At 35.9% G+C, this 17,781-nt stretch overlaps 1 protein-coding gene across 1 annotated transcript in view; it reads right to left on the bottom strand.

Moving 5' to 3' along the window:
- The window catches only part of ADAMTS3 (ADAM metallopeptidase with thrombospondin type 1 motif 3), a 290,472-nt gene that overhangs the window by 27,423 nt on the left and 245,268 nt on the right, over positions 1-17,781 (bottom strand). Inside the window, exons 6-15 of the mRNA XM_003818364.6 lie at positions 14,953-15,036; positions 12,624-12,780; positions 11,768-11,873; positions 11,242-11,385; positions 10,483-10,615; positions 7,777-7,890; positions 5,597-5,742; positions 4,210-4,385; positions 2,970-3,103; positions 1,320-1,443 (exon numbers count right to left, since the gene is read on the bottom strand). Of these exons, the coding sequence (XP_003818412.1) occupies positions 1,320-1,443; positions 2,970-3,103; positions 4,210-4,385; positions 5,597-5,742; positions 7,777-7,890; positions 10,483-10,615; positions 11,242-11,385; positions 11,768-11,873; positions 12,624-12,780; positions 14,953-15,036 (1,318 nt within the window). The remainder of the gene's footprint in view (positions 1-1,319; positions 1,444-2,969; positions 3,104-4,209; positions 4,386-5,596; positions 5,743-7,776; positions 7,891-10,482; positions 10,616-11,241; positions 11,386-11,767; positions 11,874-12,623; positions 12,781-14,952; positions 15,037-17,781) is intronic.

Here is a 17,781-nt window from a genome sequence, read left to right as displayed (position 1 = left end):
CAAAAGAAAAGAATAAAATGTAACTCCAAGAAAGCACAGTATATTATTTCACAGCAAGATGAAGAAAATTACATTTGACTCCACTGAAATATAATACATGTATATAATTATATTTCTCTTTGCTTTAATAATGCAATCAGTCAGAAATAGCAATATTTGCTTTTTAACAATTTTCAAAGTACAAAACATGGTAATTTATAACACAGGAATAGCAAAGACATCAGTAACAAGAAAAACATTAGAATATAGTCTCCTAGTAATTGAGTTAGGTATCAGGGGTATAATGGGAATAAAAAATACAAAAACTAAGAGAATTATTTCATTTGGATGAAGACTAACTTTTTTATAAAAGGAAAAGTTACCCCAATGACAATTTACTTAACGTAAACCATATTTCTTTGTTTTTGTTTTACTTTCATGATTTTATAAGATACCAACGGCTCTTTGGAAGACATCAAAATCTTCTTGAGCAAACACCACATCAAATTTATCTTTAAGTGCTGAATTCCCAGAAACATTTGCCAAATAAATCCTTATTGAATAACTGAATAATATCTGATACAAACTCAAGAAATTATTCAGTAATAAATGTTTGTATACAAATCTTTTATGAAAATTCCAATGAATATTATTAAACTATGGATAATTTTGCCTATTATTTGATGCATGAAGACAGCTTTTTGTTCCACCTTTGAACCTTCAGTGTATGTCTAAGTTCAAGTTATTGACTATGTAACAAGCATAAACATTATAGAGATGAGCAGTTACATCTCAGGTTAGTTTTTGGTTGTACCTCAATTTTGTTTAAAGTAAATTTTAAAAAATTATGTGAAATACAGATCCAAGATTCCTAGATTTATAAACAGGATAAAATTGTTCACTTTTAAAATAAGTAAAACTAATGTGATATTTTAAAAGTTGTATCTAAAATTTTGTAATTTTTAAACTCCTGATCAATAATTTATATGCAACAAGAATACAAAATAAACACCAATTCTAATAATTCAATCTGCATTTTATTAAAAATGCAAAATAAAACACAGATTTTAGCTAGCTAGTATAACTGATACTGATTTTACTTGTTTCTTTTCTAAATTTAGTATGTATTTTTTTCATCATTGATGCTAGGGAGTATGAATTCATTCAAAGTGATTTCTTTTTCTTTTTTAAGTTCCTTAAAAGGTAATCTGAATAACAATAAATCAGCAGCTAAATTTTGATTATGTTTATAGAGAAAATGCTGCATTTCTAAAAGAAGAAGCCTCAAAAAGTACAAATCACAGAGAAGAATAGTAAATTCATGAGAGACCTCATCTTACCAAGCTTCCTGGGAGTTCTGGTAAATGTCCCCTTCACGGTTCGGCAGTGGGAATTATCTCCTCCACAGACACCACACTTATCCTCAACCTTATTAGAACCAATTTCTTTATCACAGCCCACTTTCTGGAGAGAGAAGATGTCAAATGTGGCTAATTTTAGTGTGCCCAGTAGTGGTCAACATCCCAGAGAATGATGAACCCTTTGTTCAGTCATGGCCCACAGTCAGCCAATTTATAGCAAACTGCCACTGTAGTCATAATTTTTAATACCTCAGTTTTAAAAAAAAAATAATGGGAAACCAAATGACTTGTACCCTAAGTAATAAAGAATATATTTCCTCCAGTCCAATGAAATATTTATACCATTTTAAATTGTCATAGTCATCAAACACACATGTAATGAAAACAGATGTAGCTGATGCTGAGGAGACAAGAAAACAACAAGACAGTGCTTTTCCCTTGCTGCTCTCACATTTATGATGATGGATAATATAGTGAGTTGTATATTAGTGCAATCTTTAAAAGATGGTTATGATGTGAGATAAAACTTCACCAGGGTGGTGAAGACTTTCACAGGGGCCAAAGAAACACAGAATAGAAAAGCATTTCAGGAAAGCAGATGAGTTACAACAAAGCCAGAGAAGTTGTCTGTTCATGGAAAGTGGGTGCAGAGGTCAATATCTAAACCCATATTTAAACCAATGGAAGGATAGTGTTTCATGATAAGAACAGCGAAAAATCTGCATTGAATAGACTGCAGAAGACTTGAATACCAGGAAGAATTTACATTTTCCCTTGAAACAGGAAAATACTGAAGGTTTTCTGAACCAAGGCATGTTCTTAATGTAAATCACTGTAGAATAATGATACACAATACACTACTGCACTCAAAAGTATGGGATGAAAAGTGGCAGGGAAAATAAAGACAACACATACGTTTAATGTACTAGGTACTGCGGCAGGTAAAAGCTGAACAAGACATACTATGCTTTCCAGGAAAATGTAAGCTCAATTACTTTAGACTCATTAATACAGCACTTCAGTTTTGATGAAGTATAAAGGAAATATATGTTAGGAGCAGTGTTTCAGTTAATAAGATAATTTCATATCGATTTAACTATGAACACAAGAAATAAAATGCATTTTTAACCTGAGATTAAATGGAGCAAAAAAACATGTTTGCTTCTCTACTACTTTTGTTCTAATGTGAAATTTAGCCTTTAAACTTAGAATTGATTGGAAGGTGAGAAAGAAATGTCTTATTATCTTTACAACAAAAGATTAAATATACTTAGCACTGATTATTTTTAAAAAGACCTTGTATTTTAATAGCAGATGGCTACTAAAATACCCGAAGCAAATGCATTATTACCAATTTGTATTCCCAACCTAGAGGCCTCAGAGTTACTCAGAAAAGGCATTTGGCTGGAAATTAGGAAACTTATTTAAACCTTGATTCTGCCAGTGACCAAAGTTTGATTTGAGAAAGTATAATGTCTCTCAAATTTATTTTAGCTACTGAACTATTCATAGACACTTACTATAATGTGATTTCAAAGATAAAATAGTTTAAAAAATTAAAAATGTGCAGATGAATGACAGTAAACAAAGATAACGTAGAAAGCCTTTGGGGAAGCAATTTGAACTTACCACACACTCTCCTCGCACACATATGCTATATGGATCTTTGTAAGAACAGCGCGTTCCATCATGCACCAGTTGTTTCATGTAAGCAACATCTCCAGTCTCCTTGGACTGACAGTAAAGGTGGCATCTTTTCTTGGCTGCATAAGATGGAGGATAAAATTATTTACATAAAATGGAATGTTTGAACAGCATAGTTTATTTTATTTTTAAATATAAGGTTTCAATGTGATTTCCTGAAAACAAAAGGAATACCGTATAAACAAATAAAATAAGGAGTAAGGAGAAAAGTATGTACATTTGACTTTTTTTTTTTTAGCTAAGGTGACCATATAATTTGTCATCTAAACTAGAAAAGGGGTTCTAGTAATAACTGAGCAGGAACAACAGGTATAAACTGGGACTGCCCCGGGCAACCCTAGATTTCAACAGAGCTCTTAAGTAAATCTTAATTCAAAACCAGTTTAGTTTTCGTAATATTAGAGCACTGAAAGAATGTCTGTGATTTGACTCAATCATCTAACATAGTTTTTACCTCTTACAGGATGCAACTCACTTCACCAAAATAGATAAAAACAATGCATTTCTTCTTAATGCGTTGCAACTTTGAATTCTTAACGTGTATTCCTCTTTCCTTTAACATGGATTTGAACTGAACCCAGTGGTGCATGTAATCATATAACTATTTCCTTTCATTCACTCAAATAAGAAGTATGGCAAAAAGTTGCCATTGGACATATTTAACCAAAAATTCAGAAGTAAGAAGTGAAACATTAAAAGAAAATTTCCAAATATATTTTTAAACTATAGTAAAAAACTAAAAGGTTACAAGGTATCTTTTGTTATTAAATAATGATCTTTCTCTTGGTCCTGACTCAATTTTCAAAGAACTATATTTTTCTCTAGTTCAGAAAGCAAAGATCACAATATTCCAGAAGTATTTCCTAGTAGAGGGATTTCGGTTGAATCAGGAATTCCAACATCTCTCCCAGGCGTTCCTTTCCACTGGTCTTTTCACCGCTGATGGTGATAGTGCGGCTTGCCAGGAACTATTGCACCATTCTTACCTCTTTAGAGAAAGGGTATTTAAGCCTTATTCTTAGAAACCCAGGAGAACTTACTCTTATAAGCACCAAGTTTCCTAAGTTACCACATAGGGATCAAGAGTCCATGGGGTTCGTGCTGGCAAAGCTTAAACTGTGAGTAACCATCCACACAGCAGGAAGAAGAGCAGGAGGCTACTCACGGTCAGGATGTTCATATGGCAACCAGTGGTGTTTGGTATTCTGGTATTCAAAGTGAGAGTTTCGCTGCTGACACTGCTGTGCTCTGAAGTCCTCAAAGTGTTTTTGGCATTCTTCTGTGTTACAAAGCTGGTACTCAAAATTAACACCAGGACAATCCTGACCACCATTGATGGGCCTAAAGAAAAGACAACATTTAAAAAGGCCTTTTGGCTTCTGTCTAGCAGTTGAAGCTTGCAGACACAGTGCTTGAGGGCATAAAGCCAAAGTTTCTGGGCTGCCAGCACAAAGTGAATGAACTCATACTTCCTAATTTCAGTCCCTTTCCAAAGCATCCTTCTCTCCCTGCTGGGTGGAAAAATAAAACAAAACACAAGGCTCAACTTAAATCAGCTTTTCAAATCATATATTTTAAATGCATGGCAAAAGTGTGTAAGAAAAAAAAAAGCATGTATATTGAATCAATAAAATGATATTTTGCTACCATGTATAAAACACACAGATGCAGCTCAAAGAAACTTTGGTCATTGCTCCATGGCTCGGTTTCCTCATATGTAAAATGCAAATAATAATGTATCTTCCTTTGAGGAAAACTGTGAAGATTAAATGAGTTGACATTATTTAAAGCACTCCTAACAACTCTGGCTCATAATGAACTTTAGCTGATCTTTTAATTTTTATTGTCTTTGTTACTTCTAATACCACCATCATCTCTTACTGGGAAGGCAGGTATGTGGCATCAGATAGTCTTACAAAAGACGTGCTCAGAGACATCCTGCTGCCAGAAACAGAGAGAAAAAGCTGCTCACATATTAAACCCTAGACAAGGCAGAATCCTCTAAATGTGAGAATTCAGTTGTTTTTTTCTTCGTAAAGATTGCTGAGCACACAATAGGGAATTCAGTAACTGTAGTCTGAGTGAATGAATAGATAACTTTCCCCCAACAGTCACCTGGCCTTCTATCACAATCTTTCTTTTGCCTTCCTCTGAAGCAATCACATTCCACTCCCTGAAGACAGAGAGTCTGTATGCTTGGTACCGCTCTTTCCTGGACACTCTCTTGCTTCTGGCAGTCGATCTCGCAGTGCCCATGCCCATGCCCTTAGGGCACAGTGACCTACTTTCCTTGTTCAGCTTCTTAATATTCCTGAACAGCAACTTCTTTAAAAATATTCAGTCTTCGTTTGATCTTCTTCATCACTGACTGCTCGTCACAAGATTAATAAATGGAGATGTATCGAAAACACAGACTGGTTTATGAACTGTGAACAATTTCTTTTCCTGCCCTGTGTTTTACATGCACATTATAAAACAGAATACTAATAACATAATATTGAAGTATTTTCTGGTCTCTCCAAAAATAACAAGAGTTACAAGGATATACTCACATGGGATTATTGCACTGGCGTGTTCTGAAACGAACACCAGTTCCGCATGTCCGAGAACAGGAGCCGAATTTAGTCCATGACCCCCAATTGCCATCTTGTTTCTGCTGATTAGCATTCTTCCACATGCAATGACCCTTATAGCACCACTTAGAAAAATGACAAAAGGTAATTATTAAAATCACGCATACACTAAAGCTGAAGTTGTTATACAAGAACCATCTAGTTGAAGGGCTTTCTTACTGCTCTTTTTTCTTCCAGGTGGAGATGCATTTAAAATTATCCAAAAGCAATTATGTCATTAATATACCCTATTAAAGGGTAATTTAGACTTGTATTTTTCAAGTATAAAATTAAAATGGAAAAACAACATTCACTCAGACAAGTTTTTAAATGATACATTCACCAGTAAGCATCAAACACTATAATCAATAAGAACTCTTTGAGCACCCAGCTTGCACAGTTGGTAAGATTTTACCCTTCATCTGTCACTACCTATATCATACCAGAATATTTTGAGGGCTATATGATCTTTTTAAAAATGATAAAATAAACTATGTCTTGGTTTAGATAATAATATAACATGTCCAAAACATATGCAGCTTTCAAAGCACTTTTATTTAACTTTTAAAATTTTTCATTAACAATGATTCTGAGAGATAGATGGGTCATATATCTATCATCAACAATTAGATGAGGAAAATTGAGGCCCAGAAAGGTTCATAAGTAGTTGAAGGCCATCTGACCAAGAAGTAATTAAGTGGGGCCACCAGAACCCTAATACTATAGAGGCACCTAGCTTACAGTGCCCGGCATGGTGCTCAAGAGACATTAGCCATTTTCCTCTCCAACATTTTGACTTACTTTTTCACACTATGTACAATAAAAGCATTTGTTAAAACTCAACTTTTATAACTTTCAATATAACACCAATATATTTAAGAAAGTTGAATGTTAAAAAGTTAATTATATAATTTTTTATAAAGCAAAAATGAATCAACTCGTTATACTCTTGTTTTTAGTCAGAAGTTTATGATATTGAATTTTCCCAAACCAAACATTGTATATAATGTGCTTTGCATAGTGCCTAATATAATGCAAACACTTAAAAAGACAGGTTTTATTATTATTATGCATATAATCCCTGTCACAAGTACAGTTTATACACATTTGAAATTGAGCTTTAAAAGAAGTAAATGCCATATAAATCTTCTGTACCAGGTTTTGGTTCTGCCTACAATTTCTTATTTCTAAACTAGTCAAAGCTTTTCAACTTGAGTTCTTAACATGCCTTTGTTTTGGGATCTTTGCCCTTATGAGTAGCATAGCTTGGCACTCAGCCAATTTCTGAGCATTCAATCCTGACTACACAATTTGAGATTTAAAACCTCTGGGCATCCTTCCCTAAGGAACAAGGCCAAATCTTCTGTATAAGTTCACATGACTTTATTTCTGGGCAACTTTCACAAGGAATGGCATGCCAGCAAGTCAATCAGATCCCACTACCAGGGGGCAGATAGTCTGCTGAGTTGCTTCTTCCTATTCTGCCAATAGTGGGCTGAATGGTAGTCCCAAAGATGTCAAGTCTTAATCCCCGGAACCTGTAAATATTACCTTATTTGGAAAAAGGGTCTTTGCAAATGTGATTAACTTAAATATTTTTAAATGGAGAGATTATCCCAGATTATCCATGGGGTCCTAAATGCTATTACATGTATCCTTATAAGAGAGGGGTAGAAGGAGATTTGACCCACAAAGATGAGGAAAATGCAATGTGGCTACAGAAGCAGAAACTGGAGTGGTGCAGCCACAAATCAAGAAATGTGGGGTGGCCACCAGATGCTGGGAGAAGCAAAGAAAAGATTCTCCACTACAGCCTTTGGAGGGAGAATGGCCCTGCCCACACATTGATTTCAGTTCATTGAAATTGATTTTTGACTTCTGGCCTCTAGAACTGTGAGGGAATAAATATCCATTGTTTCAAGCCAACAAGTTTGTAAAAATTTGTTACCTTTGCCACAGGGAACTAGTACACTATCTTAGTACATTACTTTAATAAAGCCTTGCATACTATGGTTTTCATAAAAATGACAGTGCAGCTGTGTTTACCATTTTCCAGACCTTTAAAGATGATAATTATGCAACATATCTTACATATTTATTGTGTAAATAGATATACTCACTTTTCCAGCAGCACATTCAGTCCCATCAAGTGGAGGTCCCTTTTTGGTCTTACAAAAGTAGGGATTATCAGGATGGCTACACCACAGCTGTTTACATGGGTCAAAGGTTCGGAACTGGAAGATAGATAATCAAATTCTCAGTGAACTCTCAGCTAGCATGACATGCACCAAAAATATATTCTATACAGTTTCTTCTGTCCTGTTTCTTGGATGTGCTTATTTCAAGTCAATAGCCAATGTTTTGACATGTTAAAAAAAAACTGCATAAGAATTTCAGGTAGAAAATACTTTTATTCTGCTTTTCTAAAATAACAATGATAAACAATGATTTGTCTGAGATTCTCTGGTTGACTTTTAAGGTTTTTGCTTGCTGTTTTTATGTTTTGTTTTTCAAATAGACAATGTTGAAATTTTCTAAAGACTTAGTAATTATCATGAATATTGTAAATATGAAAATATAATGGTTTGGCAGCTCTCAAGCTATCAAAATGTCTTTTCTTTATCTCTGTAGGTATCAGATAGATAGTTGAATATAAATAATAAAAGGGCTGGGCACAGTGGCTCATGCCTGTAATCCCAGCACTTTGGGAGGCTGAGATGGGTGGATCACCTGAGGTCAGGAGTTCGAGACCAGCCTGGTCAACATAGTGAAACCCCGTCTCTACTAAAATTACAAAAAAATTGGCCAGGCATGTTGGTGCATGCCTCTAATTCCAGCTACTTGGGAGGCTGAGGCAGGAGAATCGCTGGAACCCAGGATGTGGAGGTTGCAGTGAGCCAAGATCACGCCACTGTACCCTCCAGCCTGAGTGACAAGAGTGAGACACCGTCTCAAAATAATAATAATAATAATAATTAATACTTATAATTAGTTGACTAAAAGCAGAAAAAAATTGTCAAACTTTCTGTGTAAGATAAAGTATTCCAGGTACAACAAAATATCATAATACATTCATATAGTTTATGAAATATTTTCCATATATTTGATTCTCATACCAATCCATTGCTGAGAAATATGGGTTACAAGTTAGGGCTATAGTTATGGTTATAAGTAAGACAGTAACAGCACAAGACTAGAGTCTTGGTTTTCATACTCTTCAGAATGGTTTTTATTTTCTGAACACACCACATTATAATATCCAAATGTTTGTATAAGCAAACATGTGTATTTGTGTGTTCTCTTTGATTGTTTGCTCTTTTTCTCTCTAAATGTAAACATCTTACCAATCATTATATTTTTAAAAATATCAAACAACAGCTAATCCACATATCTATTGCCTATACTGCTAATTACCTACATACACCCTTATGTGCACAGAAATTTTTTTATTAGTACACATTTTTAGATGTGGGTTTTTTGTTCTAATCTTTATTATCGAATGTGGAAATTCCACTTTTCCATGACATTAAGCCAAAGCTTTAGAATTCTCTGATTTAAACATTAATGCAAGTAATTAGGAGCTCACAGTGTATACCTTATAGACAGACCAAATGGTTGTATATGGAAGGTTTCAAACAGCAGATCAATTTGTTTCTAGCCCCGTGAAACACTTACGTTCCTTGCTCTAACACACAAAGCTTGCTCCAACGTAGAAAAAAAGGCCTTCTTTTTTTTTTTAAATGAATTACTAAAGACCAGTGTGGAAATTTAATGAAACATACATCTAATGTGAATAGTTACAGGCAAGACTGGCTTTAATGGATTCCATTTAACATATATACGTGCCTTTCTTGTGCTAAGCACTTTAATTATATTATCAAATTTAATCCTCACACCAATCTTATCAGATAAATACTATCATTATCCACATATTACACATGAGAAAGTAGCCCAGAGAGATTAAACACGGTGCCCAAGGTTATATATTTAAAAAGCATCAGCTGGGCACAGTGGCTCACGCCTGTAATCCCAGAACTCTGGGAGGCCAAGGTGGGCAGATCACAAGGTCAAGGAGTTTGACACTAGCCTGGCCAATATGGTAAAACCCTGTCTCTACTAAAAATACAAAAAAATTAGCTGGCGGTGGTGGTGCATGCCTGTAATCCCAGCTACTCGGGAGGCTGAGGCGGGAGAATTGCTTGAACTCAGGAGGTGGAGGTTGCAGTGAGCTGAGATTGCACCACTGCACTCCAGCCTGGGCGACAGAGTGAGACTCCGTCCCAAAAAAAAAAAAAAAGAAAGCGTCAGATCCAGGACCTGACCCACCGTCCTGACCCCCATGGTATGCCATATGATTCTTTTACTAGACTATACCAGCACAATCCTTCCCTATGGTCACACATACATGGAATCCTGCCATCAAGCTGAAGAAAAGCAATAAATCTAAGGCTTAACAGTCATCTTCTCTGAAGGTCACAAAAAGCAGGGGATGCAAAGAACATGAAGATTTGAGCCTGGCAGCCTTGGTTTCAAAGTCCAGTTCCCCTGTTTACCAGCTGTGTGCCTTAAGCAAGTTGCTTAATCTCTAAGTCTTGGCTTTATCTTCTGTAAAATAAAAGTACATCAGCTCTCTTCTAGTCTGTCATGAGAATTAAATAAGACAATATATTTAAAGCATTTAGCTGTAGCGCACAGCAACACAATGAACACAAAATAACTGCTAGATATTATTATACTTGCACCAGTGAGTCTGTAAATCTCACCAAGCAGGAGCTACACAAATAGATTTCAAGCTGCAAAATCTACATCAACTGTGAGCAACATACCGCAGTGCACATTTTATAGCCAACACCAAAATCAAAACGACATTGCTCATCCATAGAATAATTGATTCCAGGAAGTTCTGGGAGTTTAGGCCAATCATGATCAAAAGGGTCATCAAGGAGACAGTCATAGGAACTGTAGGAAGAAAAATATTGCATGTAGTTAAATGTTCACTTAAAAAAATCATGTCCTGATAAAAAAAAGTAGTCTTAGCTTATATACTTTAGAATTTCATCCCAGATCATACAGCAAATTTGCAAAAAACATGTATTTAAGGTTTTGGTTTTGGTTCCATTTAGAAAAAGACTCTTTACCTGTATTCATGCCAGGAAAGTAAACCAAGCATGACTTAGGAATGTAGTAGAGCCATGATTATTTGAGTCACTAATTAAACCACCACATGGTGTGGTAGGGCACATTCTGACACCTATACGGCAGAGCACAGCTCGTATCATATGCAGAAACCACATGACCATCCTCCCCCCATCCTCAAGTTTGACCATTAATCAAAGATTCTATAACAATTTACTAAAGGAAAATTACATTACAGTTAAAAGTTTACTTATATTCTAGACTTATGGCTTCAAGTATTGTGACTCCATGATAAAATTGTTGTGCTGAATGTTCTAAGTCATAAGAAAATGTTTATCAGTAATAGTTTTCATTTACTGGGAATTTTGCTATGATCAAATCCTAAGAGTCAGTTTCATGTCTGTAGGCTATAAAATAAATACTCTCATGACATGCAGCAGGGGACATACTGGATATATCTTTTCAGTTCTTGACCACTGCATCGGGACCAGTGGTAACGATGGAATGCTGCTTGTACCAAGGGAGCCATGACACTTCCCATAGCAGTCTCATCACCACACCTGTTGCCTTGTCCATCATGCTCCATTCCCAGCCTAGAACACAAAGAGACCTCAGTGGTAAGAATCAGGTGCTACTGCCTTCACTTAATTTTGGTTTTGAAAATAAGCCCTGGGAAATAACGTATTTTTAAGTCAATGTGGCTTTCTTGAAGAAGTCACAGAAACGGAAATCGACAGCAATCTGACAGAAATGCCTTTCTTATTCTATAGCTCTGAAAACTACAGGAGTGCCTCTGCAAGCCAGTCACTCATTTAGTTTCAGTGCATGACCTCTTCTCTGTTTGCAGCTCTTTACACTTGGCAAAAGACAAGAATTGCATGCTGGCATGCATTCTGCCCAAAGAGGAAACAATACTGGGAGAAGCAGGAAAGAAAAGATCTTTTTTTGGCTTTATAGCTGTCAGCAGTGACTTACACATGGCCCGTTTCATGGGCTACTACAAAAGCAGATGAAAAACCATCCTCATGATTCAGGGTACAACTTCTCACTGGATGACACATGCCGGTGACTGGAGCATATCCTGTAGAGAATAACAATTACTTTTATTTTCATTTTATGAGAAAACCCATTAGAAATTACAACTGGACCTTTGCCTAGGGGAAAAAAAGTAAAAGCCTTTCAGGAAACAGGGGTAGCATTATTTCCCTGCTAGCATTGTGTCACATTCTCTTGGGAAAGCCACAGGTAATGTTCTCTAAAAAGGTTCACTGGGTCTGCATTTTCTCCTTTCCTAAGGGAAGGAATGGCCTGGGGTTACCATTTTCTTCTGCCCACCAGCTAAGCCCTGCCTTTCTGTTTTAGTAAATGGTCCTTCATATCGTGGTACTGATGAAGGAAGCCAGAAATTCCATCAATGTTAAAAAGAAAATCATCAGTCTCCTTCTTCCAAAGTCCACATCAGAATTTATTAGATAAATGTAAGCTGACTTTGGAAGAAAGCTCTTTGGCAGCAGTCATTTCTCATGGCATCTCTTTTCTCATTCCAAACAATTAGTGGAAATCACACTGCATTTTACAGCACCCCCTCCACGCCCCAAATGCACAATCACTATTTTAAAAGCAAGTATAATTTGCGATGGTATTTAAGTGGCATTTAACATTGAGAACTCCACATAAGTCACTGTAAGCAAAAGAAAGAAAATGTATGCTTGGCCGGTGTGTGGTGGAAAGCAGTGGTGGAGAGCTGAACATTTGAACAGACTGCCTGATTTAGGATTACTTTTTAAAAGTCATGCCCTCAAGTGTTTCTTCTACATATTGACAGCAATACCTTGCATTCCAGCAGGTCCGAAGTCTTGCCTGGTTAAAAAAATTGCATGGTCATGGTGTTCAGAGTGGTTGAGATCAGATCTTTGCTGTTGGGATGCCCAGCGACACACATTCTCCAAGCTTCTGGATGGGTTTCCCCTTTCTATGAGGCTGATGGACTAAGAGAAAACAATATGTTAAAGACACACCTGACAATTTCCCAAAGGCTTCGTTTGGTAATTTCCTCTGAAGTTGAATTTGGGATTAAAGTATTTAAACAATGATTCAATAATATTTGGGGCTTATTCTGCATTTGCTTTGATTTGTGACTTCTAAATGTCCATGAAGGATATTTTAATAATAATCAATTTTACCTGTGTGAAAGTCAAATGATGCCATTTATGAGAATGGTTTTGTTATATTTGAGACAGAATCTCACAATTTTACCTGTGGGAAAGTCAAATGATACCATTTATGAGAATGGTTTTGTTTTGTTTGAGACAGAATCTCACTCTCTCACCCAGGCTGAAGTGCAGTGGCACGATCTGGACTCACTGCAACCTCTGCCTCTCGGGTTCAAGCAATTCTCATGCCTCAGCCTCCTGAGTAGCTGGGATTACAGGCGCCCACCACCATTCCTGGCTTTTTTTTTTTTTTTTTTTTTTTTTTTTTTGTATTTTTAGTAGAGATGGGGTTTCACCATGTTGGCCAGGCTGGTCACAAACTCCTGACCTCAAATGATCTTCCTGCCTCAGCCTCCCAAAGCATGGGAATGTTTGATACTGAGATTTGCTATTGTGAGGCAACTTAACATTAATCATTTAGGTAATAATTTTAGTAGTCTAAATAATTTCTGATTTGGCTTAGATTTCAGTTTCATAGAATTAAGAACAAAAATATTGAGAAAGATTCCGGCATGTTTTTCCAGAGATGTGAAGGTATAAAATCTTAGTTAAGATTTTTGTTTATTTTTTACGATCCAGAATTAATCAACATGTGGGGAGAATATGAATTCTTCCATGAGTTGACAAGGCTGGTGAAATCTTAGTCTATGGAGAACCATCAAATTATATTAACTTTACACTAAAAAACAAAAACAAAAACTCCCATTTTTTTTTAACTTCATGCTACTGAAGAGGGGTGGACTCTTCCAGTTCTGATATAAGAAAATAAGTTCTTTGAATGTTGCTACCATCACATTAGGGTCAGGAGTTAAAAGTTCAGGGGGGAAAAGGGCCCAACCTTCAAGAACTCACTAGCCACACTTCTCAGAGTAGTTCTGATGAAATGAAAATTTGAACTTGGAACCAAAAATTAGTCCCTATTTGACTGACAGGTGAATTTTATTATAGTTCAGCAAATGTTATTACCAGTGTTTACATTCTTAATAAAATCAGTTTCCTTTTTTAATATACGGATCACATACTTTTCCAAACAAACGCTTTAACAACCAATTGGAGGCTGTTATTTCCAGCTGGAGTTAATTCATATTCCTTGTTGGCAATATAAAATAGGTCAGGTTTATGTGATAAAGATTGATGACACTCTATCATTATAAAATGATAAGTGGCTGTTAACTGTATAATGAAATGCAAACACATGGATTTTTCCTATTTCCTAAATGTACAACTTCGTTAGTATTTCATAATCAGGAGGATTAATTATGGGAGAGAGATGTGTAATTTTAAACATCAAGAAAGTTGTCAGGCTAGTCGTTTCCTGTATGTTTCCTCCTTAAAGGAGCTAAACTCAATTATATTACATGAAATGCCTACTATGTGCATTTTTATCCAACTCTTTGCTTTTGAAAAAATTAAAGCTCTTTTAAATGAAAAATATTCACTCTGCACCTCCCTCTTAAGTGGAAAGATATATGTATATAAAATATTGTTTTTAGCGAATCAAGAGAAGACAAAGATCTTTGTCTTTTTTCTTCATTATACATTCCAAGCACCTAGAAAACGTCTGGCACGTAGTAGGCATTCAATATAATCCCTTCTAATGAATAAATGAAACACACACTCGATGATAACAATAGGCTAAGGAAATTCTCTCTCCTCATAATAGTATCCATTCATTTCCATTCATAAGTCACACCTAAAGTCAGGGTAATTATCTACCTCTTTAGACAGAAATAAATAAGCAAGTGGCAGCTGCACAAAAATCATTCATAATCTGCTCAAATTTGGAAGTCTCCACTCATGTGGCAGTTTCTTCTCCTCAATTTCAAGCAACTAGGGGTTTATATGGAATATATCTATGCCTTAAGTTAGATGTAGCTTGAACAATTTAGTCTTCTATTTGCTAACCCAGTCCCTAATGTTTATAATTCATGTTTTAAGACATTTTACCTTTGCATATCCCAGCATTATCATGCGCACCAGGACCACATTTATATGCACTCCGAGGGACTCATCATGGTAAATTTCATTCACCTAGCAACAAAAAAAGATAATTGCTAAAAGAAAGGAAACACCGAGGATTTCATGAGATGTACATATAAGCTGTGTAATCACCACAAATAGGTGAGTAAATTGCTGTTTTTAAATTGAGTTTAATAGCTGAACTCTGAAAGGTAGTCATTTACTTTTAGCTTTGGAACAATGTGTGGATATGTAAATTGCTAATTTTGTAAACTCCACAGTAATATGAACGTACAGGACATGCTCAAAAGGGCTTTGTTATACTAGTGCAGTGTTAGAAGGAGTCTATGCGTGATGTAATCCAAATATAGCATTAGCCAAAAGCAACCACAGGAGGGTAACTTTGGCAAATCATCTGCTAGCCTGTGAGTTGCCTGCAACCACAGTAAAGGAAAACAGCAAGCATTTGCTTACTGGGGTGCCTGTGTGACAACCAGGGGTGCTACATCTGGTTGAGAGAGCCAATGGCTATGGGGTCTGTGTGCAGGAGCTGTGGTAGTGTATCTGAGGGCCAGCTAGCAGGTGGGGCAGGTGAGGCAATGACTGCTTGAAAGTCCTACAAGATAGAAATCCTCCAATATTTAAGTTACTAAGGAGACTGTACGAGTACCTGTCAGATGAATGTCAGCCCTGGATGCAACTCAGAAGAGCAAATTTGAGTCACTGCTTTTTATTTAATTTTAAAAAATCAGGCTGAAATTTCTAAAAGTGACTTGGTATACTTTAAAATCATAGATGTTGGAATAAGTGCAACCTCAGAGGTCATAGTCCAATTCTGTTTTATACAGATGAAGAAAATAAAGCCTGTAGAAATTATCTGACATGCAAAACACACAGTGAGCTATTGGCAGATATGAATCTGAAGTGGACTGTAACTGTATCTTCTCATTAACCTAGTGCAAAATTAGTGCAAATAAAAAATGCTAGCAGGAAGGAGAAAGGTGGAGTTACCAGGCTAGAATGCAAAGTTCTTAGAATAAGGACTCGACACTTGTTAAAAAGACTAAAAGAGGGATGAAAAACTAACTGCAACTCAGCTTCAGATCCAGGAGATTTGAACAGTAGGCACAGCAACCTGAAAGCTGCACAGAAAAGATAGGCATAATCTCATAGCGAGTGGCTTTAAAAATAAATATAACTCAAGAATGATTGAAGAATGCTCTAAAACAAGAAACTCACAAATCATAGTATTTTGATTTGCCACACTGACCAAGAAAAAGACCAAGAAGTCTCAGTTGAATTGTTTCAAGAATCCAACGTGACTGCACAGAACACCTTTAAAAAATCAGGGTCTTGAATGTAGACTGAAAGCATACTTACTGAATTTGTAGAAGTCACAAACAAGAAAAGAACAGCAAAGGTGGAAGTAAAAAATCTGGCTAAGCTAGAATATACTAGAGATAACAAAGTATAACTTGAAAAGATGTGAAGTCCTTTTAAGTGGAAAAATGCGTGTATACACACATACATTTATACATATATACACATGCACATGCACACACACACGTACTCACATACATAGAATGGTAAGACCCAATTTAATACCTGCACGAGATAAGCCAAGCTGTGAAAAAAAATCTGCAATACAATCTTGGATTGCATAAGTGTGCAGGCAGATAGCTCATGCCCAAGTTGTCCCACTCTAGGCTACAGAAAACCTGAAGTATTGAGTGCATTTTTCTGGGCTGTCTTATGACAGAGGTGCTTGACAAAACATGAATCTATCCTGAGAAGAGCTAACAGCAAGGAGGCCAGAAAATGTGTCTTATAAAGAAGGGTTGGGGATACATAATGGTTAAAAGCCTGAATGTCACACATTAATAGTCTCAGATAAATCCTGGTTCAACCCCTCACTGCTTGTGAGACCTTTATTTTTCTGAGTCTCAATAAAATGGACATAATAAAAATAATATGTCATAGGGTTAGGGTGAGAATTAAGAGAGTTAACTCATGCAAACAAATTGCTAAAAAATTTTATAAGTGAGAGGGAGGAAAGGGTTTTTTAAGGATATTAGAGTATGAGAAATGGAAAAGAAAAACAAGAATTAATAGCCTTCATATGGAAAAGGGGTTTGATTCATTGTATTTATCTATAGAAAATAAAACTTAAAACCATTCACATTATTAAAGGGGTAAATCTCAGCTCAATATAAAGAAAAAGTCAATGTTAGACAAAAAGCTGTTGTTTCTTATGGGCTTTTTAGTCATGGGCTGATTCTCTTATCTTATGCCACATTTCATGCTGCCTAGTTGAAATCAGATCTTCTACCCTCCTGTTCTGGATTCATTATCTGATAACATATTCCTAACTTTAGAGTTGCAATAAAAGTTAAAAGTCAACAACCAGGCCTGTCACCAACACATTCATTCAGAGACTCATGTCTATCCCAAGAGGCTTCTTGTAAGGCAGCTGTTTCAAATTAGAAACATGGCTTTGCACACCAAGTTATAACATGTATTTAGTTCAATGAAGTTGAGATGTAAAATGCACTTTATGTGAAAATAAGGTTGAAAGCAATGTTAGTAAATAAAACTAGATAACAATAAAACAAAACTAAAGAAAAGGAAACAGAAAAAGTGAATTAATTTCTGGAGAAGGAGAAGTAAGGAAGAGTAGGAGGCACTTACAGCCAATGCATATAACAGTGACAGCTATACTGCAACATATGTAATACATCAATGCTATAGGAAGCTCCTACAACAGAAAGTCTTAGAATAATAAAATGAAGGAAAGATGGGAATAATGACAAATAGCTT

This window comes from Pan paniscus, chromosome 3, assembly GCF_029289425.2.
Source record: "Pan paniscus chromosome 3, NHGRI_mPanPan1-v2.0_pri, whole genome shotgun sequence".
NCBI lineage: Eukaryota > Metazoa > Chordata > Mammalia > Primates > Hominidae > Pan > Pan paniscus.
This window is presented reverse-complemented; position numbering and strand designations above follow the sequence as displayed.